This window comes from Anabas testudineus, chromosome 9 (assembly GCF_900324465.2).
Source record: "Anabas testudineus chromosome 9, fAnaTes1.2, whole genome shotgun sequence".
NCBI lineage: Eukaryota > Metazoa > Chordata > Actinopteri > Anabantiformes > Anabantidae > Anabas > Anabas testudineus.
In genome coordinates, this window is record NC_046618.1 from 6,261,819 (window position 1) to 6,289,394 (window position 27,576).

General features: G+C 40.8%; 1 protein-coding gene across 3 annotated transcripts; it reads right to left on the reverse strand.

The window, feature by feature from the left end:
• Positions 1-1,767: 1,767 nt before the first annotated feature.
• Positions 1,768-26,969, reverse strand: ep400 (E1A binding protein p400). 3 transcript variants are annotated; one of them, XM_026342281.1, is made up of 53 exons: positions 26,798-26,969; positions 24,241-25,595; positions 24,039-24,146; positions 23,804-23,888; positions 21,378-21,772; positions 20,978-21,277; positions 20,142-20,327; positions 19,420-19,560; positions 19,230-19,308; positions 19,077-19,114; positions 18,920-18,977; positions 18,675-18,764; positions 18,382-18,495; positions 18,089-18,279; positions 17,812-17,989; positions 17,505-17,641; positions 17,239-17,408; positions 16,806-16,980; positions 16,571-16,707; positions 16,108-16,294; positions 15,784-15,953; positions 15,444-15,631; positions 14,229-14,528; positions 12,755-12,919; positions 12,088-12,240; positions 11,786-11,856; positions 11,341-11,630; positions 10,900-11,102; positions 9,747-9,916; positions 9,351-9,547; positions 9,122-9,233; positions 8,622-8,918; positions 8,421-8,495; positions 8,110-8,244; positions 7,974-8,018; positions 7,673-7,826; positions 7,195-7,427; positions 6,803-6,976; positions 6,669-6,716; positions 6,428-6,564; positions 6,228-6,284; positions 6,068-6,146; positions 5,503-5,673; positions 5,350-5,395; positions 5,172-5,275; positions 4,833-5,025; positions 4,614-4,732; positions 4,193-4,408; positions 3,921-4,095; positions 3,161-3,294; positions 2,754-2,918; positions 2,584-2,661; positions 1,768-2,431 (listed from the first exon to the last, which is right to left on the reverse strand). In XM_026342281.1, exons 2-53 carry the CDS (start codon positions 25,558-25,560, stop codon positions 2,090-2,092), a joined length of 9,285 nt encoding a protein of 3,094 aa, XP_026198066.1. In that variant the 5' UTR covers positions 25,561-25,595; positions 26,798-26,969; the 3' UTR covers positions 1,768-2,089. The 3 variants fall into 3 exon arrangements, with proteins under 3 accessions (XP_026198066.1, XP_026198065.1, XP_026198067.1); XM_026342280.1 differs by having other exon boundaries at positions 12,746-12,919; XM_026342282.1 differs by lacking the exon at positions 14,229-14,528 and having other exon boundaries at positions 12,746-12,919.
• Positions 26,970-27,576: the final 607 nt, after the last annotated feature.

The window sequence follows — 27,576 nt, forward strand, 5'->3', positions numbered from 1 at the left end:
CGTACCTGGATGCAAAGACCCTCCTGCAGTAAATACTTGTATGGTAGGCAAGCTGGTGTCTGAGCTCAGAGATGAAACTACTTCTGACAGTCCACTCTGCCCGGCCCTCCTAATGCGTCACTTCTCTGATGGAAATAAGATGTCAAAATACAAGCGCTCCATTGTGTTGCAATGTGAGCTCATTCTCAGTTCCTGGATCACAGAGCTTGTGTTGTTTATTGGGTTGAAATCAAAGCAGAAACACTCAATAGTTGCATGTTTACACTCATGAATGAAAGGTGCAGCAACCCCCACCCGCTGTATTCAAAGTAATGGTGGATGGCAGAGACGTTGGTTATGCAAGTGTTTGCATTTCTCTTATCTGTGTTGCTCTCTGCATCAAATGCACACACTGATTGGGGGGGAGGTGTGAAGCCAGAGATATGTATGAAGTGAAGTGGTGTGATTCATCTAGTCCCATTAACTGCACAATGACAGCTCGTATGCTCTGAAGTCTGAAAGCGGTTCCTCCCACCTCCTGCTTTCAGAAACGTGTAGGCTCCATTTTAGCTCTTCTCGTCTCTGACCTTCATACTACTCCGTCCATAAGTTGTGTGCCCAATGCACAGAAAGGGAGGCTGAGCGCAGTGATGGAGTGATGTCCAGGCCAAAGGGACCAGCTTTGCCCATCTGTTCATCCCTCAGCCCTCTCTTCCACCTCACCTCTCTTGTCTCACTCGTTTAGTGCTGAATGTGGACCGGCCATTGAGTGCCAGCAGAGAGGAGACATGCAGGGAGGACACCGAGGAGCACATGGGAAATTTCAATGGCCTGGAAAATCTACAGTAGCAGTAGGCCTCCTTCACAGAGGGCGCAGGGTGATGCTGATACCACAGTGCCCCCGTGTGGGACTTCAGCATATTCCCCTGATTATAAGGAAAGAGCTAAAATGTATGTTTCTAAGATGTCGCGTGTCTGGGTTAATTCTCAGCTCCTTCACGCTCACGTCCGACTTACTTAGCAAACATTTGCCAATCGGAGCCAGCCAGGCCAAATAGACAGTGCTGAGAGGGACTTTCTAGTGTCCGGTTTAATGCATACTAAATGTACGCATAACTTAAAGCTGAACTGAAACCCACTGGTTCACTTTACCGGACAATTTAAAACTATCCCAGAAACAAATGGCTATGAATAATAATCCAAAGATATGAATTCACTAGGATGGAAACAAAAAAACTAAACAAACCCAGAAAATACATTATAAAAATTCACAAGAATTCACCAGTACTTACAATGAATTTAATGAAAAACAATGTAAGGAAAAAAGATGAAATTGTGTATAAAAACAAAACACTTTATTACAATTAGGCTGAAAAACCCCAATGAAAACACAACTACTTTACAAAGTACAAATGTTTTTTTTGTTGATATTTACAGTTTTTTTTTCATTGACATCAATAAAAAAAAAAGAATTTATGAGAAAAACAAAATACTACAGTACATGTTTACAGTGTATTTGCCGCGATAAAAAAAAAAATTACTAAAGGAACGTGCATTATTCTCCATTCAGTATCTACAGACAAGGGAATTAGACATAAAAGGGACTACATATGAATACACTTATTTAAATGGCCAGCTCATTCCCCAATGCAGAATTACCCATAAGCCTCAGCCTCCCATATCTCTTCAGGATTATTATAATCATCACTTTGAAGGAATGACACTGCTGTCTGTCAGTAGCTGTGGGGAAAATGTTTAAATTGTGGTAATTTTAAGAATCATTTCACATTTCACGACTCAAATACAGAATTAAAGTAACATTGTTGATTCAGTAATGCAAAATTAGAAATCTCACCAGAGTTATGGGCAGAGGCGCCATGATTGATGTGCCAAAACAGTTTAGGTACGAGTACAAAAATGGTGAAATGTGTGATGTTGAGCAAAGTTATGCTCTGGTTAGGATGACAGATGACCGGGGTGACGTTTGATGTGGGGCATATTTCTTTACTCTCAGCTGATGTGTTCCATAAGAACAGCACAAATTCAGTACTGTCATACCCATACTTGAGAAAGAATCTCGGTAAAGTTCAGTTTCATTAGTGTGTATGTCCTAGCTTCCCCCCCCTGTGGGCTTGGCAGGAGTCTTAGCCCTAATACCCCCCTGGCGAGCTTGAACCTTGGTGGGCTGTTGGGGTTGAGTGGGCTGCTGGTGCTGAGTGGACTGCTGCACTGGGGATTCAGCAGCAGAGGGTGCTGCAGGCTGCTGAGCGGGGCTGTGGGGAGGTGGTGTCTGGATCTGGGGTGAGGCAGCTGCAGTCACCACCTGCTGCTGGATGATCTTCTGCTGCATCTGCACCTGGGCTGTCGCTGCCCCAGTGGGAATCATCTGCACCTGAGGAGGAGCTGATGTGGCTGCCTGAGTCAGAGTCACAGTTTGAGGCTGGGCCTGGATCTGAAGAGATATAACAAGGATGTGCTTGAAAACCTGAGGCTCATGAGAAGGTGTACAGCTTAAGAAAAGAATTAACCATGTGTCAAAGTATAGAAAATAATCAGCTGTACAGAAGCTGTGTTCAGGATCAGTACTCAGCTTAAAACCCCTACCTGCTGAGGAGAAGACACAATCTGCTGAATGTTGGCCACGGTGGGCTGCTGTTGCACTATTTGTGGGAGCTTAGTGACCTGACAAGAGAATGAACAAGAAAAACTTTCATCAACACAAACTCACTGTTTATGTGCAACTATTTGCTTAGTGGCTGCCACTGATGATGTACCTGGATTTGTTGGGCACCAGCAGGTTTCTGAGGCTGGGCAACGGACGTGGTAAAGAACTGGGTCTTGATCCCCGGTTGGAGTGGAGTGGTGGCAGCATATGTCACCTTCTGCTGTGGCTGCTGGGTTAGCTGGCCTGCCTGCACTGTGACTTGCTGGGTGCCAATCTTAGGGGGAAAAAAGTTAATACAGTGATTTGATTTGCTTTTATCTTCAGAGTGGCTGAATAGTCTCTCCTGAATTAATTTGCTTCAGCAACAAGAATACCATACCATGCAGCACATCAATAAGCATACTAACTACACCTAATGTACATGAGTAAAAATGGTTGTATATGACGTATTTGTGTCATTAGCTGTGGACAGAATGTGGAAAGACACGATCAGTGTCTGCTGGTGGGGCTCTTCACCTTCTGCTGTACAGTGGCCTGTCCTTGCTGTGGCTGCCCTGCTTTCTGGGCTGCAGTTGCTGCTGTAACCGCTGTTGTATGCTGTGGCTGCTTCCTCACGTGAAGCAGCTGCTGGACCTGCATTTGGGGATAACCTGGCATATAGAAGAAGAAATAACATATTCTGATAATGACTAACAAGGGCACATTCACTAGGAATTGATCAAAAAGGATGTCCAACACTAATTATGTCCTAATCACCAACAAATAGTGCTGTGTGTGTTTTTGTAGGATTCCTACTCACAGTGCATCATTACTGCACAAGACAAAACAACTGCATGTGGTGCATTAAAAAATGTGAGCCGAGTCAGACGTCCTTATAAGCAAAACTAATGTGGTGAAGAGACAGTCAGCCTCTACTGTGCAGCATTCTGCTTCATGTGAATGAAAATTAAGAGTTAGAGATTGTGAGAAATAATTTGGGCACAGCACAGAGTGAGTGACAGTAAGACAAAATGTGTTAAACTCGCTAAATCTCATTGGCATATGCAGAGTTTTCTCTACCATTTAAGGCCTTTGGCAAAGAGCCTTAAGCCAATGAACGAGACATATCAGAATGAAGATTTTAATAGTTATAAGGGCTACTTTTTACTTTCATACTTTGGGTTTGACATTTCAGGGCCTGAATTTTAGTAAGAAGTTGAATCACTACTTCTTTTTACACAAGTAACTGCATTTGTGCCTTACTTTGCTATACCTGGACATAAGAGTTTGAACACACCTGTTTTTTGTGCTGTGTTAATAGCCACGCTAATGCTTGCTACACTGACAGGCAAAGTTGTGACACCAGGAGATGAGACCACTGCTGGAACAGAGACCACAGGAGGTTTGGTGAGCGTTACTTGGGCTGTCTGTCCTGCCTGGGTCTGAATCTGGCCCTGAGTGGTCACTCGAGCCTGTCAAAAAAAGCACAATCCATATTAATGCTGCCACAACTTTAACCACTAACCATGTATTTATGTATAATTAAATTATCCTTTCAAAAAATCTTACCAGTCGGGTCACCTGCAAGTTGGTCACAGGGGTTCCGGTCAGGACTGCTCCAGGTCTGGGTGTGGTCACAGCTGCTAGCTGAGGATTGGCTTGGGTAGCCTGGGCAGGCTGCACCTGGGTGGCCTGTTGGGCCGCCTGAGCCTGTTGGCTTTGGGCTGCTGCAGCCACCTGTTGGTGCTGCTGCAGCTGCTTTTGCTTTTGAATCTTTAACAACTCCTGTAAACACACAAAAAGATAAGTTTACTTAGATATCCTTCATCATAATCATCACACTGTATTATTGTATTGTTTACTGGGTAAATGGGAAATACTGGACTCACTGTAATCATACAAATGTCTCTATTACAGCTCCTAATATGTCAGATTTCATCAACTGAGGAATTGCTTTCTGTTGCTAGTGCATATAATGCTGGTGGTGTACCTGCGTTTTGCCTACAGCTTTGATCTGTGGGGAAGTAGCCTGCTGCTGTTGTTGCTGCTGCAGCTGTTGCTGTCGCAGTAACTGCAGTTGGGCCGCGGTGATCTTTGGTGACATTATACCTGTGGTTGGATGGAAGACAACAAATAAATCCGATTTGTGAAACAGTAATTGGTTGTAAGGGATGTCTCTTCAAAGAAAAGCCTGTGTTCATTTCACTACCTGTTGTGACTTGACTGGTCAGTGGGCGAGTCTGTGACTGCCCTGGGCTCAGAGTTGTAGAACCTGCTGTGGATGCTGGAGTAACAGCTCGAACACCTGATCCTGTAGGTATGGTGACAACTTCAGCCGGAGCAGCAGAAGCAGCAGCTCTCTGTTGTGTGTGGACGACCTGGGCTCCAGGTGCACCAGCAGGCTGGAACAAAAACAACAGCATATGCAACAACACTTGAAATCATCATTCTGTATTCTGTGCCAGCCCAAAGGTTATTCATGCCATGATTTTCAGTCAATAGGAGGTGACTTAAGCCAAAACAGCAGTGATAAATGAACATGACTCACAGACAAAGCTGATATGACTGGAGATGCCAGGCGTTTATTGGCTTGGAAAGGACTTGGAGTAACTCCAGCTACTGTGTTCACAATAACATTCCCCCCTACAGCGGCTGGAACAAACAAAGAAATGTATTAACAACTAGAAAGCCAGCAGTTCTGTAACATGAAATGAGTCTCAACGTACCAGCCTGAATGGTTGTGCCCACAGTGACATTTTTTATTGCTCCTGCCTGAAAAACAGTAACCATATGTCTAAGGTTGTTCACAGGGCAGAGTGGCTTGTTTTTGATCTCAGTAGAAGCTGAAGCATATCAGTGAAGGATGTTTTATTTCTCACCAGTACAGCTGCATTAGGCACAGCAGCCGCTCCGGGAACTGTGGCAGCCTGAGGGACCTGAGCCTGGCCAACAACAGGAGCCTGGGTCTGGCTGGGTGCAGCCTGGGTCTGGGGAGCTCCGGTCTGCTGCTGTTGGGCCAACTGCTGAGCCTTCTGCTGCTCTGCAAGTGCCTGCGAACAAACACACAATATGCAAAATGAATAACAAAAAATATTTTTCATAAAAGACAACTTAAAACAAACAAAAACATTGATTTAACAGTGACGACACAAAGTAGGCGTGCATGATTCACAGCACTAAAATGTATATGTGCTGGTCTGGTTCTCAATATTTCAGTTCTGTTTTATTTTTCCCCATTTCCCACTTTGAACCTTTGTATAAAACAGGTATGCTGGTTGTCATTCCAAGCGACAAAAATGATACAATAGCAGATTACTGTTTGACTGTTTAGTTGTGTAAACAGTCAAACTAAGGGCTACATTCCTGTTGAAAAAAGACCTGCATGCTCCTAGAATTTCATAACTTGAGGTTAAATATATACAGAGAGTAACACGTTGCAGTCACCTTTTTCTCCTTGGCAATCCTTTCAGCACGTTGAGATGCCACCTGAATAGGAGGTAGGGGCTTGTCGTAGCTGATCCCACTGAAGGAAACAGATTTTTCTTTATTTCTAGATTTGAGGTTTAGATGTTAGTAGTACAGAAATGACAACATTATGACAAACCTTTCTGCCAAGACTGAGGCATGTTTGGGATTCTTCTGGAATGGATTCATGCCGAGCCTGTAAAATAAATTTATTTCATTTTTAAAGCACTTATCCCATCTAACCTTGATTTCACTATTTCTGTATTAGTCTGATACGCAAGTCTATATGCTCCTTGATGACACTGGACCATTCATCAACAGATTAAAGTCGGAGCTTACAGTGGTTTGATTGGCGGGCTTCTCTTGCTGGCAATAATCTTCATGAGTTCAAAGCGGCTGTTGTATAGCTGAATGTGAGTGGCATTGTCATCCTGTGTGTAGATCTGACAGGTCCTTAGAGGACGACTGTTCTTAGACTGGGCATGTACATACACAAACAACAAATAAACAGAACAAAGATTAGGTTGGGAACACAAGAGTAAAAAAATATTTATAAAATAAAAAGACAAGGATAGGGTACCTTGTATATGCTTTTGGTTTTCTTCTTAGGATTTGCTTCGTACACCAACTGAGAAAAGTTAAAGACATGGTTTAGACATGTTATGAGGAGAGCAAGCCAGTCTTATAGAAACAAAGAATGACTGTGTTTCTTACCTTGCCCTCCTCTCTGGGAATGATGACATTCTCATAACGATTGCGGCACTGTTTGGGTGAGCGGTAGATGCGGCTGCAGGAGTTCACCACATCGCTTACCAGATCCCAGTTTGGAGTGTGGGCAGGAGACACAATCGTCAGGTTTAGAGGCAACTCCAGGAGCTGCTTCACAGCCTGTCAGAGACATTAGGATTAGAAAAATTAATACACACACACACACACACACACACACACACACACACACACACACACACACACACACACACACACACACACACACACACACACACACACACACACACACACACACACACAACTTCCAGCAAGAAACAAGCAATTCAATAGATTTATTCATCTCCAACAATACGGTGTTAACAGTGACTGTGAAATACCTGAAGGAGAGCCCAGTCCTCACTGATGAGCCACTCTGGGTTGTCCTGGCCGACCTCCATCGCAGGTTTAACCAGCGAGGGTAGGGGCTTGGCAAAAGGTGCCTGCTGCTTGAGAGAGAAGTTCTTTTTCTGGTCTTTGCCTTCACGGCGAACTTTAAGCATGCTGGCCTTTTCAAAAAGGGAGCGTGGAGGAATGACTGTCTCCCCGTGACCTTTCTTCTTCTTTCTGGCTGCTGCTGGACAAACATATTTCAGTAAGGGTAGAGAAAACAAACAAAGCTGCAATGACGTTTAAGTACATCTATGGTTTCACACAAGTTTTCTTAAAATCTATACTGGAATGTGCAACAGCTGACACGAGTGAAACTTGTGTGAATTCAGAAAAAGTACTACTTAGATCAAATATAAAGATTCTCATTAGAACAGATTTGCACAGAAATAAATGTGGTATTGGCTGTAATAACTAATATCCTCTGACCTGAGGGGTCCATCTTGAGTCTCTTGTGCTCCTTGCGGATATAGATAGGAGGCAGCTTGGACTCTGGCATGGGTGTGGTGTCATACATCAGCATCATCACAGAGTCAATGTAAATGTCGTTGTCATCCTGTGGTGGTGTTGGTGGAGTCCAAAGCTGTTGAAGAAAATCTCAAGTCACATCAAAGAGCAAGCAGGATCTTATGATGTGCTTTACCACAAATAAATCAGAAACAGAACAGGGAGGCTCAAACCATGGTGTGAAACCATCTCACCACCACCACTGATTTCCCATTTGACTTACTGGCATGATTTCAGTATGACCATCCTCTGCGTCAAATATATACTCCTGTTGAATTGCACAGAAAAGAGGAATGTAAACAACAGTGCAACAAAATCCAAGCCCCACTTTTTGTTTGATTACCAGAGATCACACACACCATGTTGTAGGCATCCTCTCTGGTATAAGTGAAGAGATCCTCCTCTCCCTCCATCATTTGTTGCTCCTCTTCCTTGTCCTTTAGCTTCCGCAGGTTCTGCAGCTCCCAGCCCCTCTTAGAGCACTCTAACTGTTCCTGAGAAAAATAAACACAAAACAGGTTATTGATCAGGTACAAATAGCACACTGAAATGCCAACATATGAACTAATTTCCATATCTTCAATTTATGCCACTTTGAATCAATCTGTGAGTATATACCCCAGATCTATACACACTAAACAGTATTTGGATACTTCATGATTTAAGTTACCTTCAGAGCACTTTCATCGTCACTGATGTGGAGGTACTCCAGGTAATGCAGTGCATACTTTTCAATTGGTGTGAGCTGTTTGAGGGATAAGTAATTGCAAATATAAACTCAGCAGGACAAAAAAACTAAACAAAACAATATTAGAGCATTTTTATTTTATTTGTTTCTTACAAGAGTTTTCATGATTCAGTATAAAGTTACCTGTTCCATTACTGCATTCAGCTCCTCTATCTGAGAAGGCTCCTCTGTAGCTTGGCTCTCTGACTCCCGGTTGTCTTCTGTTGTCTGCTTGTCTGCTAACTCCTCCTCCTCTTGCCGCTGCTGCTCTTCCTCCTCTGGTATACCATCCAGATGTATGCTGTAGAGAGCCTGGATGTAGGGTCTAGCCACTCTGGGAGAGATAGCTTCAGATGCTGATGGCTCCTGGTGAAGCACGACAAACTCCTCCACCTTCTCGCCTGAGCCTGCCTCTACTTCAAAGAGATCCTGGATTGTCCGCTAAAGGCAAAAAACATCAGGTCAGCTATGTTACAACCTAGGTTGATTTAAACTATAGAAATAGCTGGTAGAGAAAATGATAGCTTTCTTATATGTTCAAGGCTTTTATAGTCTGAATAAATGCAACTTTGAGCAAACAAAAATAACAGAGCTATATAGAGTTTCTGAAATTCTAGGACAAAACCACAGTGAGTTCATCTTACTTGGGTCAGGAAAGCCAAAGTGTAGTCAGTACCCTGGGCAGCCACCTCTCTAATCAGATCCTTGGTGCCATTCTTCAGCAGCTTTTCTTCAATGGAGTTCCCACTCTCCAACCTGGGGAAGACAATGGGTAACTAAAAGTATAACCAAGTGCACCAATTTCAATACTTTACATCTAGAGTTTCACCAGAGTGATGCATTATAAAGCATAAAAATTGAAAAGCAGATTACCTGTATATATGTATATCCTTGGAACGGCCTATTTTGTCACACCACTCCTGGGTGCGGGCATCCATGCTGGGATTGAGGTCTGTGTCGTAGAAGATGATGGTGTCTGCATCAAACACAGTCCCAACTGCAGAGCAGCAGCGGTTGGTCAGGATGCTGCAGAACACCTGCCTGTTCCTGTTAAACCTTTTGATGTTCTCCTGCACATAGAACACATAGGTCTTTGTAAGTTCCTGTCCATATTTGATGTTTTGATTTATCCAACATTGGCAATTTCTGATGAAGTTTAATGCTCACTAAGTACTGTACAGAAAGATCAAAGTTAAGTATAATAGCCTTTATACAGCAGAGCTATTACTGATCTATGTAACAGATTAATTTAAATAGTAGTGATTGTACCCGTCGTTCATCAGGTGTCAAGCTTTCATCAACTCGCACATAAGTAAGCTGTCTGTAATCTAGGAAGGCCTCCAGGATGTCTAGCATCTTCACCATTTGAGTAAAGATCAGGACACGGCGGCTCTCTGATCTAAGCTTTTGCAGGAGGATAGCAAGAGCCTCCAGTTTACCTTAAAAAAAAAAAAAAAAAAAGAAAACAAGAAAAAGTTATTATTAGCAGGAGCAGACGTTTCAGTTTGTAGCATTTCAGTAAGATTTACCTCAACAGAAGAGATGTTCAATTTACTTGTATAATAACAGTAAGTATGTTTCCTAGACATAGTTACGTTGGACATAACTTTAATGTAGTTATCAGGTGTAGTTTTCTCTTTAAACCCATCAATATTTACAGTGGTTAGACCTTGGCAGACAGATGACACTGGAATTACATCTATCTAATTCAAAAAGAAAATTGTGCTATATAAAAATCTTTTTATTTTTCAGCTTATTTGAATTTTTACTAAATCTAAACATATTTACCACAATGTGATTCAGTTTCAGTTGTGTCAACTCTTTAGCTTTATGTTTCAGCCCACTGACAATTTTACAACATAAAAATAATCTATTTAGCACTACATGAAATCAAATCAATAAATAAAAATGTGTAAAAGTCAGAATGAATCCGGGAAACCTTCAGAAGCAACGTTAGGTACAGAAACATCTCTCTGTATAATGCAGGACCACGTGAACAGCATTTTCCACAGTGATTACACTGTAAGCTGTATATAAATAAAATGCAAAGAATTGATTTCATTTCAACTCACTAGTCACTCAAAAGACCAAATCATTTTTTATAGTTGCATTCTGCTGTTTTCAGTTCCTTATACAAGCATTTTGGTAGCAAATTTCACAGTGCTTAGTTATCGAAAATAACGAGGTATTTTGGTGCTCAATAGTACTCAGTTTGTGTCATCAAAGTTTTAAAGTTCGGTACCCAGACATACACACATCACAGTATTTACCTTCCACTACTACTTTAATACAGTTATGAATAGTGAGCCTATTTTTCTCCTGTATGTGTATACTAAGCAACATCGGACAAATCATTCACCCTGTGTAGGCAAAATTACTTGCTGCACATAGCAAAATTATCAAAGACAATGCTGGTGCTAACCTGACTCCATCTGCATTAGCTGCAGATCAGGAAAATGGAAGAGATGCCTGTGCACCAAGTCATGGATGTCAGCACTATAGGGAACAGAGGCCTCCTGCAGCTGGCGGTGAAGGGACTTCTGCTCAAGGCGGTAGGGAACAGGGGGATTAGCTGCATATAGATGGGGGAGTGGGGCTACAGCTGGAGGAACCACGCAAACCAGCCTAAAAAAAAAGTGAAAATAGTGGTCAAAACAGTTGGTTAAATATGTCAATAAGTCACATCATTACAGTATGGTTTGACTCTACCTTACAAAGCGGTGCTGGAGATTTTTAATGCTCTTTATGTTTTACTAAGTCAATGCACTTCTAACGACATGCCTAGGACACCTGCAACCTATAACCATAATGCATAGATTTATATATAAGGTATTCTGTCATGGTCACAGACATGTGCAAGTACCTCTTGATAAGGCTGGTAGCAGACTCCAAACGATCCTCCACTGAGAGCAGAGTGGACTGCAGTGCAGAGGCGGTAGCCACGCAGGTTCTCTGTGCCCTGAGGCAGCTCTCTCTGCCCACCCACCTCCAGCCTCCAGCTGTGAGTGCAGTATGACCAGGTTCTGTGCTCAAACTGCATGCCTGTAGCAGGTCTGAGCCGTACAACACTCTGCGGCTACAGCGACGCTCATTTGCTTCAAACAGGCAGCTCAAACGTTCTTTCATCTGCTGTGTTTTTTCTTCTGATGACTCCTGAACATTACAGTAGAAGATTCAATCACAAATTTGTATTCTTTATTATAGTATAATGTAGTATACTGTTGTATAGTATAGTGTTGTCTGCATGCTGTAAAAATGCATTGACTTCACAATATTAAAAAAGTGAAACTTTGCAGTAATGGTCTTACCTGAGAACCAGACTGAGCTGTAGTAGTGAGCTTAGTAGGGGCTGATGTGGCATTTGTAGTCACGCCCAATGCTTAAAGGAAACATATAGTGTCAAAGGGGTGACACATCTGAGTTACCAATATTAAATCTACTGCACAGGAAACAAGATGTAACTGCGTGGATGACATAGCATTTTATGTTCAACAAAAATGATTTAAATTCAAGCACTCTAGTAATAAACCTGTACTGGATGATGATGCCCAAATAATTGTTTTAGAGACATGTAATTAGATCATAATGAAATACTGCAAACGAGTCACACCTTGTTGAGCTGTAGATATGGTAGGATGAAGTGTTCCAGGTGTAGCTGATGCATTGGCAGCAGGGATAGCTTGTGGCATTGTTTGCATTACCATGGATGCCTGGGGCCTGATCATCTGCTGCCCTGGAGCTGACACAATCTGCAGGATGTTGCCTGATTCATGACATATATTAAACAATTATAAGAATTATTATGCTTTCAAACCTTGCTTGTCTATTAAATTAAATATGGAAAAATTAAAACAAATTGTGCTACAGTAGATAAGAATTGCATGGCAAGTCAAAAACAACAATACATCAAGGAAACATCGAACTACTGCAAGTAAACTTCACATGTAAAAAGGTTATCAGTAACCATATTCAAGAGAGATTTCATTTCTTAAAGTTTTTTGGCATTTAGCTTTTGTTGACAGCTGACAAGACAAAGACAGAAAACATGGAAACAATAAAGGATGCAAAAGCTCCAAATAAGCAATAGGCCAACAGCAGACCAATGTCTTGAGGAGTGATGGACAAGCAGAATAAACATTTTATAATTTAATTATAATTGCTATAATTGTGAAAACACCAGTAGATAACATGGAAATGTCAAAAGAACACAAACCATAGAATGGAGGTAATTATATTGAGAGAAAATGAAACAATGGGATGTGTATTACCGAGTGTACCTTGAAGCTGCAAGGGCTGCCCGGTGGTGAGCTGGCGGAGCTGGCTTGGGGACAAAGTAAACTTGTTTCCCTGAAACTGTAGGGTAACAGGAGTCTCTGGCTGGGATATACGATTCTGACCACCGGCTATGTTCGCTGTTTGTGCGATCTTCACCATATCACCACCTTCAATGGAAAGGAGGAAGAGACACATCAAAAGCAGCAATGAACTGTAAGATGAAATAAAGGTTGCAACACAAAACATTTTGCATCAGTTAGTTAAAGGGTGAAAAAGAGACAAGACATGCAGAACCAGGGTGGATTAATCAGTGGAATGAGCATAGCTGCCCTCCACAACAGAACCTTAGCAGCTCCTACTGTACAAACCCTGAAGGGGAAGGAAAACAGCAAGGGCAGTCCTCAGGTGAGACAGAGAGCCTGAAATATACACATACACTCACAAGCCTCTTTCTTAGGTACACCTGTACAATTTAATGCAATCCAATGCAGTAGCTCTGCTATGAATTCTACTTTTACGAGGTTACAATTTCTGAGTTTTATTGAAACTGTAAAAAAGTCATATTTATCCTATATGTTTATTACTGAGTTGATAGTGGGTGGTGGAGTCAAACTGGAGTGCATTATAGAGGCATTTCTGATGACCCTGTTTACATCAATTTGTTTTTTATTAAATGTTAATGTGCATTATGTGGACAAAGGATCAGAAATTTTACCTGACACCTGCTGGTCTAAAATTTGTACATGTTAACTTAAAGAACTTCATTCAGAAGGGTTCAGCAATCTTAGTCCAACACCAGAATTTTTCAAAACAACAATAAGAAAATCTTTCTAGAAGTTTTCTCCATATTCCAATACTGTGTGTTGTTGCTGAAAAAGGTTTCTCTGTTCACATTTGAGGGAGAAAGGGTAATTTGTGGGACCATTTCCCCATGCTTTATAGTGATGCTCAACATCAGTGTGAAATCATAACATTAGCAAAGAAAAACATAAAAAAACAAAAAAACAAAGCTTTGGGAAGTCTTCCTGCAGCTGGGCTGATGCAAGAGACAAAACAATATTAGTAAACTGGAAGGAAAAATGATTTAAAAGAAGGGTGAGGACGTAAGTTAACAGTGTGGTAATGTGTGGTGTAACATAACAGTGGGTCGTTCATAGTGTACATGCAGGTTTTGAGAAAGAAACTTGGGAATGCTTAGGCTGTGGAGATGCTGCTGATATGGCTACAGATAATACGTTTAAAGGGACCTTTTTTTATTCTATTTGTATTACTGTTCATACATGGTATCCGTGCCATGAAAAGATTATTGCATCTTTATTGCTACTATTTCATATTTGAGTGTGTACATATCCATGTCTCTGAAGAAGTAAAGACACATATCAGCAGTGCCCCAAGTAAAGGCCTCAGTTTAGAGCAGCCTGTACTGTTGCGCCAGAGGTGGAGGGGAAATGCTGAGAGGGAGGGGAGGCCACTTACTAGGCAACCGTGCCTGGGCCTGGGATGTAAGAACCAGCCTCTGGGACAGTAAGCTGTGCTGGATGGCATGGCTGGGGGCTAGAGCTGGCCTGGGAACCTGTGCTAGTCCCGGCTGGCTCAAAGGAGCTATAGTTCCCACAAGTGTACCAGCTAAGGTCTGGCCCAATGTCACAGGGGCAGCCCCCAAAACATGCTGCCCAATGCCACTATTGCCAGAGGAGGCTACATTGGAGGTGGTAGTGTTGCTGCTGCTGCTGACAGGAGGGGTAGTCTGGGCTCTCTGAGTAGCTGTTCCAACTGCTGTGAAGTACAAGGCAATGGGGCATGGGACTACATGTTATGGGCAACCCAATATAGAGTCAGACCGTACAATCAAACACTTTTCCATAAATTTACTCAGCAGTGGTGGGCCAACACAGCAGGCAGTATTAGGGATGTTAATCAGTGCTAACAATGTCACAGATGAAGTACATATGACTGAAAATGAAGCATGGGAGTGGTATGACTTAATTCTAAATGAAATAGAATACATCAATTACATCTTTAATATGACTTAAATCCTCCATTGCAATACAAGTACAATCATAATTTAAATTAACACACAGCGATCAGTGGTAGCCGTTGCTAACAACAGGGGACTAAGGGCATGGGAAACAATATAGCAATAAAAGCCTTACCCTAATGACTCTGCTGTCATGAGGGGAAAAGAACATGGCTAGCCCACCACTGCTGCATTGAAGTATAAACCAGTGAAGGAGCACCATATCCCTCCATAAAATTATATGACGGTGACCTGACCTTTTGCAGCATTATATCACTATATATAAAGAAGTTCACAATGTACATGTTTTTTTTTTAATATGTTGAAACATTCACAAAAACAAAAGAGAGGCTACTGAAATATAAAGTATTTGCAAACTTGTGTCTTAAATTTTAATTTAAATAGATAAAATAGCATTTTTTCCCAAGTGAAGTGGTGTGAATACCTTCTGACGAGATGATATGACAGTGGTAGAGATAATTTATGGCATTTTTTAAATATTAGGTTAAAACATCACGAACTGTGTTACAATTATGCAGAATAACTTTGTATGATTAAAAATGTAAAATGTCGCTACAGCTTGTTCAAGTCTGCTGCTAGATGACACCATTTGGAATCCTTTAGACATTAAAAACAAAACATTATCATAGGTACTGCCACTAATATGGTCTTACCATGAGTTGGAGGTGTAGCAGTTGCAGTGGTCACCGTGGACTTGCCCCAGCTCTGGGTTGACTGGCTAGTGATTGAAGCAGAGGTTCTAGTAACAGGAGAACTTGTTGGAGGGCGGACACTTGGTGCACTTGTGATGGCAACAAGGCGACCTTCTGGCTTTGTCCCATACTGCACTGGCTGGAACAACCTAATCAGCAAAATCAACATGGTGTGTCAATTAAAGTATTAATAATATAACATAAAAACATTTATGAGATACTTTTTCAATTTGTCGAATTGTAACAATTTCCACATCAACCATGTCATGTTTCTTGCATATTTAGGGATCTTATTTCTAACCTCATGGGTTTTATAGGGCATGGTTTAGGACGTGGTGGCGGATCCGGACCAGTATAGATCTCCTCTATGAGCTGCCGAGTGACCTTTAGTTTGGGTACAGCCTCTTCAGTCTGATACCGAGTCAGTCTGTTCTCATTGTTGATCAGATCAAATATGGACATGTTTGCAATCTAGAAAATCAAAAGAGATCAATACAGATTGATTATGAACAATGATCACTGGCAATTCATCTTATTAGCAGTGACGCTCATGGTGTTTTCCAGTTAACCTAACGTAAACAAATACTTTGCTACACATATGCAACACAAAGCACAAAGGGTATACTTTGTTTGAGTGATCCTGAAGAGCTCCTAACACCAGTGATGGGACGCTGTACTGCAGAGAGGACCAGAAGTAGGAGCTGCTGGTTTCTCTGGGTGCCACCAGCTCAGGGTGGTTACATACTCTCTGTAACTGCATCAAGACCTGAAGCACGCTGACAAAATGACCTGTCTTCAACGCCTCCTGAGCTCTAGGACAGCACATCAAGACAGGTGACATGGTTATGAAAGGAAGAAGGAAAAGAAAACTAAAAGAAATATGTACATCTTTTCAAATCTTTACCACTTCTTTAAGCTAACCTTGAATCTTTTTTTTGTACAAATGTCATTGGGCCAAGAACACATTTTAAGTGTCCAGTGATTACAAAAAACAAAAAACAAAAAACAAAAAACAAAAAAAGATTTACATGCTTCAGTTATATTCTTGATGTTATAATATGACTAGACATGTAGAGTAAATATCTCACCCTGGTTGGGTGAGGATATCCTCGTAAAGGCTCTTCTGACGGCTGGAAAGACGGCACTTTAGGATGTGCTCGTATTTCTTGGGCAGCTGTTTCTCCACATCCCTTTTGGAACGCCTCAGGATGAAAGGTTGGATCATCTGCAGCGAAGAGTGAGAGGATTTTATATGCAATATGTATTTAAGGATTGCAGGTGAGGGGAATCATTCATGTTTGAATTTGAAGATACTATACCCACCCTGTGCAGGCGGATGACAAGTTTGTGGCAGTAGTCTTGGTTTTGGTCTGTGCCTGCTTTAACAGGGAAGTCAGAGTATGGCCTGGTGATTCCTGGCAAAAGGAAGTGGATCATGGTCCACAGCTCCTTTAAAGTATTTTGTAGAGGAGTGTTGATGAGGAGAATCCTCTGCTCACTGCAACAAACACAGAACCATCTCAGATGTGCAGTCAAATGAGCCTTATAAATATGCTGTTAGAAACTTGTCACAACATTAAAAATGGTTTTATAGAAAAAGACCAACACTGCTGACATGGAAACAATATCGCTGACGAAAACATTTGCCCAAGCAAGAAGAAGCATGTTAACCTTGACCCAGATTTAATTATGAACTGTAAAAAAAATAAATGTTTTGAGAAACTGGAATAAATACAACATTTATCATTTAGATTACCTTCTGACGGCAAAAATTGTTTCCCAGTGTTTCTCAGTCATATTTTTGATCAGCTGCACCTCATCTAGGACCAAGTGCCTCCACCTTCTCCTCAGAAAATATCTCTGGTCCTTCATTAACAGCTTGTAGGAAGTCACACACACATGGAAACTGTTTGCCTGCCCCCACATCTGTAAATCAGTAATCAGATGAATTGGTTATTCAGATAAAATATTGCAGATTGATAATGTCATGAATATATTATTCAAATACAGAAAAAAAACTACCATTCTCTTAGATCTACGCTCCCTTCTGTTGCCAAGGTAAAGGAGGATCTTAAGGCCAGGACACCAGCGCTTGAACTCCATCTCCCAATTTAGCAACTTGCATGTTCTTACAACAATAAGGTGGGGTCCCCAGATGCCTGTGGACAAAAACAGCAAATATATATAACAAAAACATTCACTGTAAAAAAACAATATAATACTACTACTACTACTACTACTACTACTACTACTACTACTACTACTACTACTACTACTACTACTACTACTACTAAAACTAAATAATGTTTATCTTTGAACCAAAGCATACCCTCTTGACCAGCTAATTGAGCCATGTAAGCCACAGTCTGTACAGTCTTGCCAAGACCCGTCTCATCAGCTAGAATGCCATTGAGGCGTTTTTTGTAAAGGTTCACCAACCAGTCCACACCAATTTGCTGATACTCTCGCAGAGACCCATGTAGTAGAAAAGGTGCTGGGCTGCGGGACTAGAAAAAAAAAAATAAGAAGAGAGAAATACCATCTTAGACATATCTATCTTACATCATATTTGTATGTGTGCTGGTTTGTGTGTGCACATGTCTTACTGAAGATGTGGTCCTGAAGCTGCCTTTGGGCAGGATGACCTCTGTGGCAGCAGCCACTTCAGCTATGTCTCTTGCAGGCTTCTCATTAGAATCAGAAGAAGTGGCTTTATCAGCACCACGGTACTGGTCCACACTAAGCAGAGAGTCAATTAACACTGCTTCAGGTGGACTGCCTATAGGATTCTCCATTTCTGGAAAAAAAGGATATCAACAATTTTAGGGCCTCATCATTCACAACAACTAACTAACATGGGAACTGAGGATAAACATGACATTTTCATTTACAAAAGTACCTTCAGTCTCTTCCATATCATCGTCATCACTATGAGGACTAGGTTGAGGCCACTCAAAGCTGTCAACGTAGGCACCAGCGTACTGCTTCATCAGAGCATCCAGAGGCATCTCAGCTTAAAGCCACATACAAAAGTAAATTTACGTAAATAATAGACAAATACAAATACAACTAATTCTTGTAATTTTGTCATATATTAAGCTAACCAACAAAAATGAAAGGTCCCGTAATAATGATGGCACATTTGCATGAACAGAGAAGTACAGTGAAACTATACGTAAAGTAATTAAATACCATCTTTGGCGAGGTCAACCAACTCTGAGTTGTGGTCTGCTTCCCCCTCCATGGCTTCCTGTTCCTCTATTGTGCTTTCTTCATCTGGAACTAAGAAAAGTTAGTCTTAATGAACACTTTAAAGTCATTTAACAGAGGAAAGACAACTGTATGACACATACACAGACTCCTTTAACATCAGTGATATATATATATATATATATATTTTTTTTTTTGCCATAAAAAACTCAGTAGTTCATTCATACCATCTTCATCAACTAAAGGTGAACTTGATTTTCTTTTTCTAGCTGAAGTGGCCAACTCCTACAAAAGGGAAGAAATGCATATCAGAAAGAATATGTTAATAAGCTGTGATATGTGGTTTTGCCTTGTGATTCATTAGTGTGTCAGCGCAGCACCTACCTCTTTATCCACTTTCTCTCCTGTAGACTGACCAGGTACTGTAACACAAGTTACTTGTTCAGTACAAAAAAGATAGTAAAGAAAATCTGCCAATACAGAGAAAATACACTGTGTTTTATTTTGGTAGTTGGTAATAGGTTTAGTCGGACTTACCTTTAGCGGAGGCTTTTTGTAAGCGGAGTGCTTTAAGCCTCTTCTCATAAATTTCAAATTGGAGTTTAATTTCCACAACCTGACAGAACACACATCTTAATGAGACTGGTAAAAACAGTATTATTAATACAATTTACATTACAATAATTATGAAACTTTATTATGACTGAAAAAACATAAATAACTATACCTGCTCAATGTTTGACCAGAAGAATTCCACTTCTCTGGCAATTGTGCTGGCAATGTGACGAAGATGAATCTCCCTTTCTTTCTGTGATCTCTCTTCAGTTTTCTTCTGCTCTTGATGGTAACGCGCACATGTGCGAACAAGCTGTTTTTAAAAACATGAGACAGTCTGATCATTAACACATTCGGAAGCTGATAAGACAGGAACTAATACAGTGAAGACATGTTATTCTGTTAGATCTTCTGATACAGAAACATTCAGTAGCTTTGTGCCTGAATAGCAATGTTATAAAATATATCATCTTCCTTAAGGAAGATGGACAGGCAAGGGAAAGCAAAACAGACAGGGAACAAATTAAACAACAGTCAGACTACACTTTGTACATTGCCATTTGCCAATGATAAATAGTGTCAGAGTGAATCCATGCATTTTTCCAACCTTAGTATCTAAACTCAGTCAGTCACTGGTGTGTCCTAATTATTTTAATCTAAGGCAGTACTGTACAACCAAGCTGTGAAAGAGGTATTGAATATGAGTACATTTTATTTGAGCCAAAAAGGATTAATTAAAATATGCCTGCATCAGCCCCAGTACTTATCCTCAAAATAACATCTGCATAAAGAAGACCTTGGTGTCTGCAGTGTAGTTTTTGAGTAGTTTTCATTTTGTTGTGTTGATACATAATTTCACAATTCTCTGTGTGTGTTATTCCATTGTATCCACACCTTTTTGGCAGCAGCCTCTTTCCATCTCCTCTCCTGGGCAAAGTCAGCTGCCATCCACTGCATTTCCTCCAGGAGGTAGTCCCAGTGGGACTTCGGACGCGAGGCTTCTACAAGCTTGGGGAGCCTACTGGCTGACCACTGGCCCTCCTTTCTTAGTTCAGAGATTCGCTGATGAACTTGACTCTCCTGTGAGATATAAATTGCAGACACTATGAGAACAGAAATTATAACTGATCCTTGTTTTCAGTTACTCCACTTAAAGATTAATTTTGACATGTTGTATCACAGAATTAAATCATACTACAGCATACTCAAATCGAGCATACTAAAGACAAGATAAAACCACAATTACAAAAAAGTTGTTACACTGTAAAATCTACATAAACACAAAAATAACTGACTGCAATGATTTTCAAATCCTATAAACCCATATTTTATTCACAACAGAACAAAAAACATATCAAATGTTGAAACTTAAAGAAATATACCACTTTAAGACAAAAAAAGAGGCTGATTTTACAGTGTCCCAACCTTTTTGGAATTAGGGGTTGTACAAAATTAGAACAAGTACAAAATAAAAAACTACTGGACGATGTCAGTAACATTAAATAAGTTTTATTTATGCAAATATTAACTATGAGAAGGATAAAAGCATAAATCAAGGTTTAACAATGAAAAACAAGAAACAAATACACTAATTCAAACACAAGACTCAGGAGGATTTAAATAAACTGAATCTATTTCAAACAAGAAATATTTTATATATATTTATGTATTTTTATATATTATTATCTGCATGCACGTCTTTGCAAACTAAGTGCACTTATCAAACTCACCAGTTTGGCCTGCTCAACTTGCTTATCTTGAGAACCCTCCTGTGAAGACTGCATGGCTGCTGTTTGACTAAAGCCAGTAATTTTGACTGCAGCCATGCCATTGGTTCCACTCAGTTTAGACTGGGTAGTTGGATTGACGTTAGAGCCAAGAGGACGAAGAGGACTTGCAGTATGGGGGGTTGTAACAGGGTTGGGTGTAGAAAGGGGAGCAGGAGACACAGATGTCATTGATATTGAGTTGGTCATAGTCCTCTGAATTGGCTGGTGTGATTCTGTAGCTGGGCGAGCAAGTGCCACCGTCTATGGAGAAAAATATATTCTTAATTGGACAATTTGCAGTATGACCTAAACTAAAAACATTTATAAAGTTTGTATAATTGTATGTTTAATGTAGACTGACCGCTTGTCCTGACTGTAGTATGGCCTGGGATTGCTGTTGCTGGGGCTGCAACTGTAGATGAAGACCTGGCTGCATCTGCTGCTGCAGCTGGGCTTGGAGCTGCGTGTGGGGGTTTACTGTAGCCAGAAGAGGCCCACCTGCCTGTACCTTCACTGTTGCCTGTAGCTGACCACCAGTTTGCGCTGTATTTTCCACTAATTGAGCTTGCTGAGAGAGTGTTATCGGCAGACTTGCCATAGGGTGTACACCCTGGGTCAACCTGCCAGGCAGCTGTGGAGGAGGGGTATGAAGACTGGCTGCATTCTGCACTGGAGGTCCTTTGGATGGGTCATACTGCTGCTGGTTCTGTTTCTGTCCTGCAATCTGGACCGCTTGAGGAGTAGGCGGCATCCCGCCTGTACACACAATAATCAAATTATAGGACACACAAAGGGGTGGTACAGAAAACGACACAAAGAAAGGTAAAAAACAAGTTGTTAATTTTGTCATGTGAAGTAAAGTGCTTCGCAAACATAATTTTTGTTCCTGCTATATTGAAAATTTTTTTTAAATTTTAATTCTATTAAGTGTTTGCCTTAATATATATTTGAGAGACCCCTTTAAACAAGTTATTCTTTTGAAACTAATAAGTAGAACATGAAATAGTACTTTTACATCTTAAAAGACTGCTTTAGGTTTAACCTTTAGAGCTCCTCAGAACCTTGCCTTAATGAACTACAAGTACTTTATGAATCAACAGTATACTATTTTCTGATGATCAGAGCAGAAATTAATGAAACTCATACAGCAAAAATGATTACAGAAGAAATGAAATCAATGTGAGAATCTACATGTCTCTCAAATAAAATACTACTTTGATTAATGCAAAACCAAAACATTGCATTTCAAATGTTGAGAGAATATGGTTAAAAAAACATCGAAAACTACACATGCAATAAGAAAGGTTTTTAGAGCTGAAAAAACAGTAATGTTACAAAGGGAAATGGAAAAAAAGAACTACAGACAGGGAGTAGAGAGGGGAAATAAAAATACAGAGCCGACACTCACAAAAACACCATATGTTTGGCATGCATGAAGCAATGTCATTCTGGCAGTAACCAAGGCATCTGGATGCCTCACACAGCAAGAAAGCACAGAGATGAGCAAACAGACACACATGGGGTCTTGCAAACAGGAGGCCTGAGCGGAGCTGTGCACACTAAAGCAGCGCCTGCCTTACCTCCCTGCACGTCACACCACCTTGCCTAGATGCCATCAACAGCTGGCCCTGACACACCCACACCAACACAATCGCAAAAACCTGTGCCGTTAACACAACTCCTCCATATGACTCCCCTCCTACTTAGACTGAGGGAAAGAAGCCAAGTCAGAACAAAATGCCATGGAATAACATGGAAGACAATCAACTAAATGCGAATATGAGATACATAAAGACACTTTTGAATATGTAACGCATGAAGATTGATGACTCGGAATCCCAGACTATGGTACAAGAATGGACAATCGGAGAGGGAACAACTTGTGAGAGAATGACAATGGGAAACCAAAAGGGAGCATGATACATGGATTCCTAAAATGGGAAAACAAGTAAAACCCATTCGAAAGTGAATTTATTCACACAGGATTCCCACTTTCAGTGATCCATCTCCAAATGTGATGAAAATCCATCAGTACGGGAAGGTCTGTCCAAATAAAGACGACTACAGGAACAAACTTCAGAAAGGAAGAGATGGATAACGACAGGTGATAAATAGTTAAAATAAAAAACGAAAATCATAAAACATGGCATCTTCCCATTGAGTGGCTACTCTTCTTCAGACTTGGATTGTCTTCTTCCCCATTTATGCTGACAGAGTTGGTGCTGGTACATCTAAGCCTGAACTTCCTGTGGACTGCTGAGAAATCCAGCAGATGGATGAAGATTGTTGATGCTGCTTGGAGTTTGTTTGTAGAAGATGAATGTTGTGATTCACTTTTTTAAATCTCCTTAGTTTGAGGAAGAGGATACGTCCAGCAGCACCGAACAGAATACAGAACGGCCTGGTAGTAGCACTCCTACCTTGCGCAGTTGGCATAAGCTGCTGGAGTGGAACGCCAGGTGATCCTAAAGGAGCTACACCAGGATGCTGGAAAATCAGCCCATGGCGACCAACGTCAATCCGGGACCTCTTAGCCTGATCTGGGATTTAAAACACACAATACCCTCATAACGCAAAAAAAAGCACTCGGCACAGAGCAGTGACCTTCTGAAGACCTTACGGGTCACCTCTCCTTCCTCGATTTCAACACAGAGCGCTAGTAGAGGATGCCAAATATCTAAAAGCAGAAGCAATTAGAGGGAGAAAAGAAAACAAACAGAAACCAAAGCAAACGGGGAGGAAACAAAGCAACGTAAAAGAGACAGGAGTCTACGATCCTTGCCCTACCTGCTTGCACCATAGCCTGTTGCCTCTTAAAGGCATCCATGTCTCCAGGGTTTGCAATAGTTCCAGCAGCACCCCCTTGATGTCCCTGTAAAACAACCTCTTAAGGAATTAGTGAGAGGTAACCTCTTAATCTCAGGTTTTAACCAACAAAATTTAGGAAAGAAACTATAAACAACTGTAAATAATAATATAAATTAATGTAATATGTGCTCCACACAAGTACAGCCTCTATCACCTGAAACTGCTGCTGAACAGAAAAAGCTGCAGAAACATTGGGAGGAAGCTGTGTTGCTATGGCAACTGGTGTCACTGCTTGGCCATCCTTTCCAGTAACAACTTTTACCTGAAAACAACAGATTTGTAAGATGCACAATAGTTATTTAAGTAAATGGATATACAGTTTTGAAACTGTAAATCCCTACTGGATCTCACATTACCTCATCATTAATGACCTCAGACTGTTCTTCTTCTTCCTCTTCGTCTTCAAGGTCCAAGTCATTCTGTCTCAAGTAGGTATACAGAGGAACACATGGCTTCTTCTTAAAAGCTAGATAGTCCATCATGTTCCCTTGGAGGTGCTGCAGAAAGAAAAGCTCAATCAGATATTCTTTGAACACTTCTTTCAGGCTCTCCATCTTCTTAGCGTGGTGCTCCAAGCACTGTTTTCTCAGCTGGGCAATCTCTGGAGTAGAAGGAGCAATTTCCTCTAACTTCTTGGATGCCTGCTTCTTCACAGTGCCAACTGCCACGTTGCTTGCTGCAAGAGGATTGTTGGGAATCCCTTGGGGTGGACTGGTGAGGGATGGGCTAGATGGTGGAACGGTGGAGGGTATACTAAATGATGCTGTGGCAGTGTTTCCGACTGCAGAAACCACACCCTGTGCTGTTTTGTCAAATATCATTGGGCGTGACAACTCTTGAATGATACTGCTGATCTGTGGAGGTAGGTTGGAAGTGGTGATGTGACCAGGGCTGCCAAGGGTAGGTAGAGCAGTGCCACTAGCCACAGGACTTTGAGGTCCAAGGTGGTGGATAGTGCCTCCTGTCTGTGAGTGAGGCTGAGAAAGCCGACGTTCCCTTACAGATCCGGGTGCTCCTGGAGAGGCCAGTTGTACCTGGCCAGGTGTGGCTGGTGCAATCTGGGCCAGTCCTGTACCCTCTTGGTACACAAAGTGGCTACTTCCTGATGGGCTGCCTAAACTAATTTGTCGCATCAAAACACCAGCTTCAACAAATCGTGTTGGACTCTGCCCACACACACCCAAAGCTGTTGCAGGTGCTCCTGGCCTTGTAACACCTTGCAGAGAGACTGGACTGTGCTGGGTGGGACTCTGGGGTTGCATTGGCTGGGGCACAGATGAGGTAACCTGGATGAAGGAGGATGGAGCAGGCTCAAATCTCCACTGAGGTGTGGGATGCTGAAAACCAGAAGATGTTGAGTTTTGGATGGGGAGTGGGGTAAGCGTGATCTGCTGGTTGCCAGAGACCATCTGCCCTACATTCTGTAATGTGATGTTCATGTTCTGGCCAGTGACTGGGCTACGACTCATGATTATCTGATAATTGGGTGACTGGGGGGCTGATGGGCTGGCAGCAGAGGAAAATGGCGTCACAGGAGATTGCGGATGATTAACTGTAGCTTGCTGCTGTGTGGCTGCCATAGTAGGCGGCTGTTGCTCCTCTGCTTCAGATCCACTGACAGACTTGGATCTCTGAAGCTGTCGTTGCATATTCTGTGATCCACTTCCATGGTGCATTGCGTGACACTGTTACGATGTCCAAACACAATTGTCTATGGAGAGAACACAGCGAAGCATAAAAACATCATTACCAATGTGAAAATAGTGCATATATTAGTAATAAATTACAGAAACCAAAACTACATTCAACCTGGTATTGATTTTCAAACTGCTTAATAAAAGTTAGTTTTAAAGTCAGGTTTTAGAGATTTTATCATACCAATGGTTCCAGAGTACTTATGCCTTAAGATCTCTGGATCTATCATGTCAGAGTGTGTAGTGCCACAACTGAATAAACAGTGATAACAAATATTATTTAACCTAAAACTGACATTCCTTGTTATTTTATCTAGACATATTTTCACTTGATTAATTAGCAAATTATCTATAAACATTTTTTTATTTCCACATACACACAGACATAAAAGCATTTACACTATATAATGTAGAAACATATAGATGACAGCTGCTGAGCTATACCAATACAATCTCATTTCGGGGTAATGAAAAAGGCAATAACTGATGGCTCACAACACAAACCTCAAAATGGGGTTATATTTTCAGTTATTTCAAGAATAAATCATTTACGTAGCTAAAGATGTAAGCTGACACCAGATAAGATGGAATATTCTAACTTGTAATGTAAATGATAGTGACGACTTTGCGTTAAAGTTGGTTTAACGCTGTGAATCAAGTCAAAATCAAGCTGAATTTTAAACAAAGATAATATTGTGATAACGGTAATTAGTACTGTTGCTGTGGGCCTACGACAATAAATTAGCGTTACAGTGTTTATGTACAATATAATTGGTCATATAGGAATGTTTTTACACAGCAATAACATTTTGCGGTTGATGTTTACAATCAAAATGACCAATCCAATTATTCGTTTTTTAGAGACCGACTTAAATTTTTTAATATTTGTTACGACGTTTACATTAGCTTCCTTTTCCAATACAGTCCGGGCGTAACGTTAGCTAGCGCTGGATATTAGCAATACAGTAAGACGTAAATAATTTGCAATTGTCAGAATATCTAAGTATAAGCTAAGGAGTGATTCATAATTATACTGAAATTAGAGTTCAGTTATAAAATTGTAACACCTGCAATAATGCTGCATATGTCATTTTATCAATTACATTGACCCTTTCTAGCGGACGCGTGCTAAACAATGCTAACGATGATAGCATGTAACTACTAGCAGGCCAGCTGCTAATAAATAAAACGATTCTATCACCTAATTTGAGTTACTTACGGGAAACGGGGCTTCTGTTGTCGTTTTATAAATTCTAAGTCATATTTACAATAAGTCATATACTGCAACAAATGTTATAAGTCGGAAAATTAAAATATCGATGTTGCTAGCGGCTATTCAATGTTTTGGAGCTAATTTCATTCAGCAACATGGCGACCGCGGCAACCTTTAGTGTAACCCGGATGTCGTTCTGTCTCCAGGAAGAGGCGAAACTGAAACGATGACGTTAGAAACATATTGACAACAGGAATGTTACCTGTAAAAATAATATACTACATTTGTTTAATGTTAACATTATTCTAGTTAGTCGGTTAGCCTACATTACTCAGTAGACTTTCTTCCCATGACTCCCAGAGAATTGGCCCTTGTGTCTTCAGGGTTGATTTTATTATTGAGAGGACTCTCCCTGTGGATCCATTCAACCCTGCTGTGGGTAACACGTGTTTCCACACTAACTGTCTTATCAGTATTAATTAACTCTCTTTCTCTTTCAACAGCTTATTACTACTTTGGTACACCATTTTTGGGATTGTAGATTTTGATCAAATGTTCTTGTGTTTGTTCAAAATGAACTTGCCGCACTTTGTCTTCTCTTATAAAGACATTCTTTTAGGAATTTTTATTAGACCCATATTTTTTATTTCAAATTAGAGGAAGATATTTTATTGTATTCAAATATCTAAAAATGCCAAAGCAACTATTATTTTACGCTTATAGGCTAATTTGGATATTTTGTCTTTTTTAAACAAATGTGCTTAAAAAAGCCCTGTTGATATTGT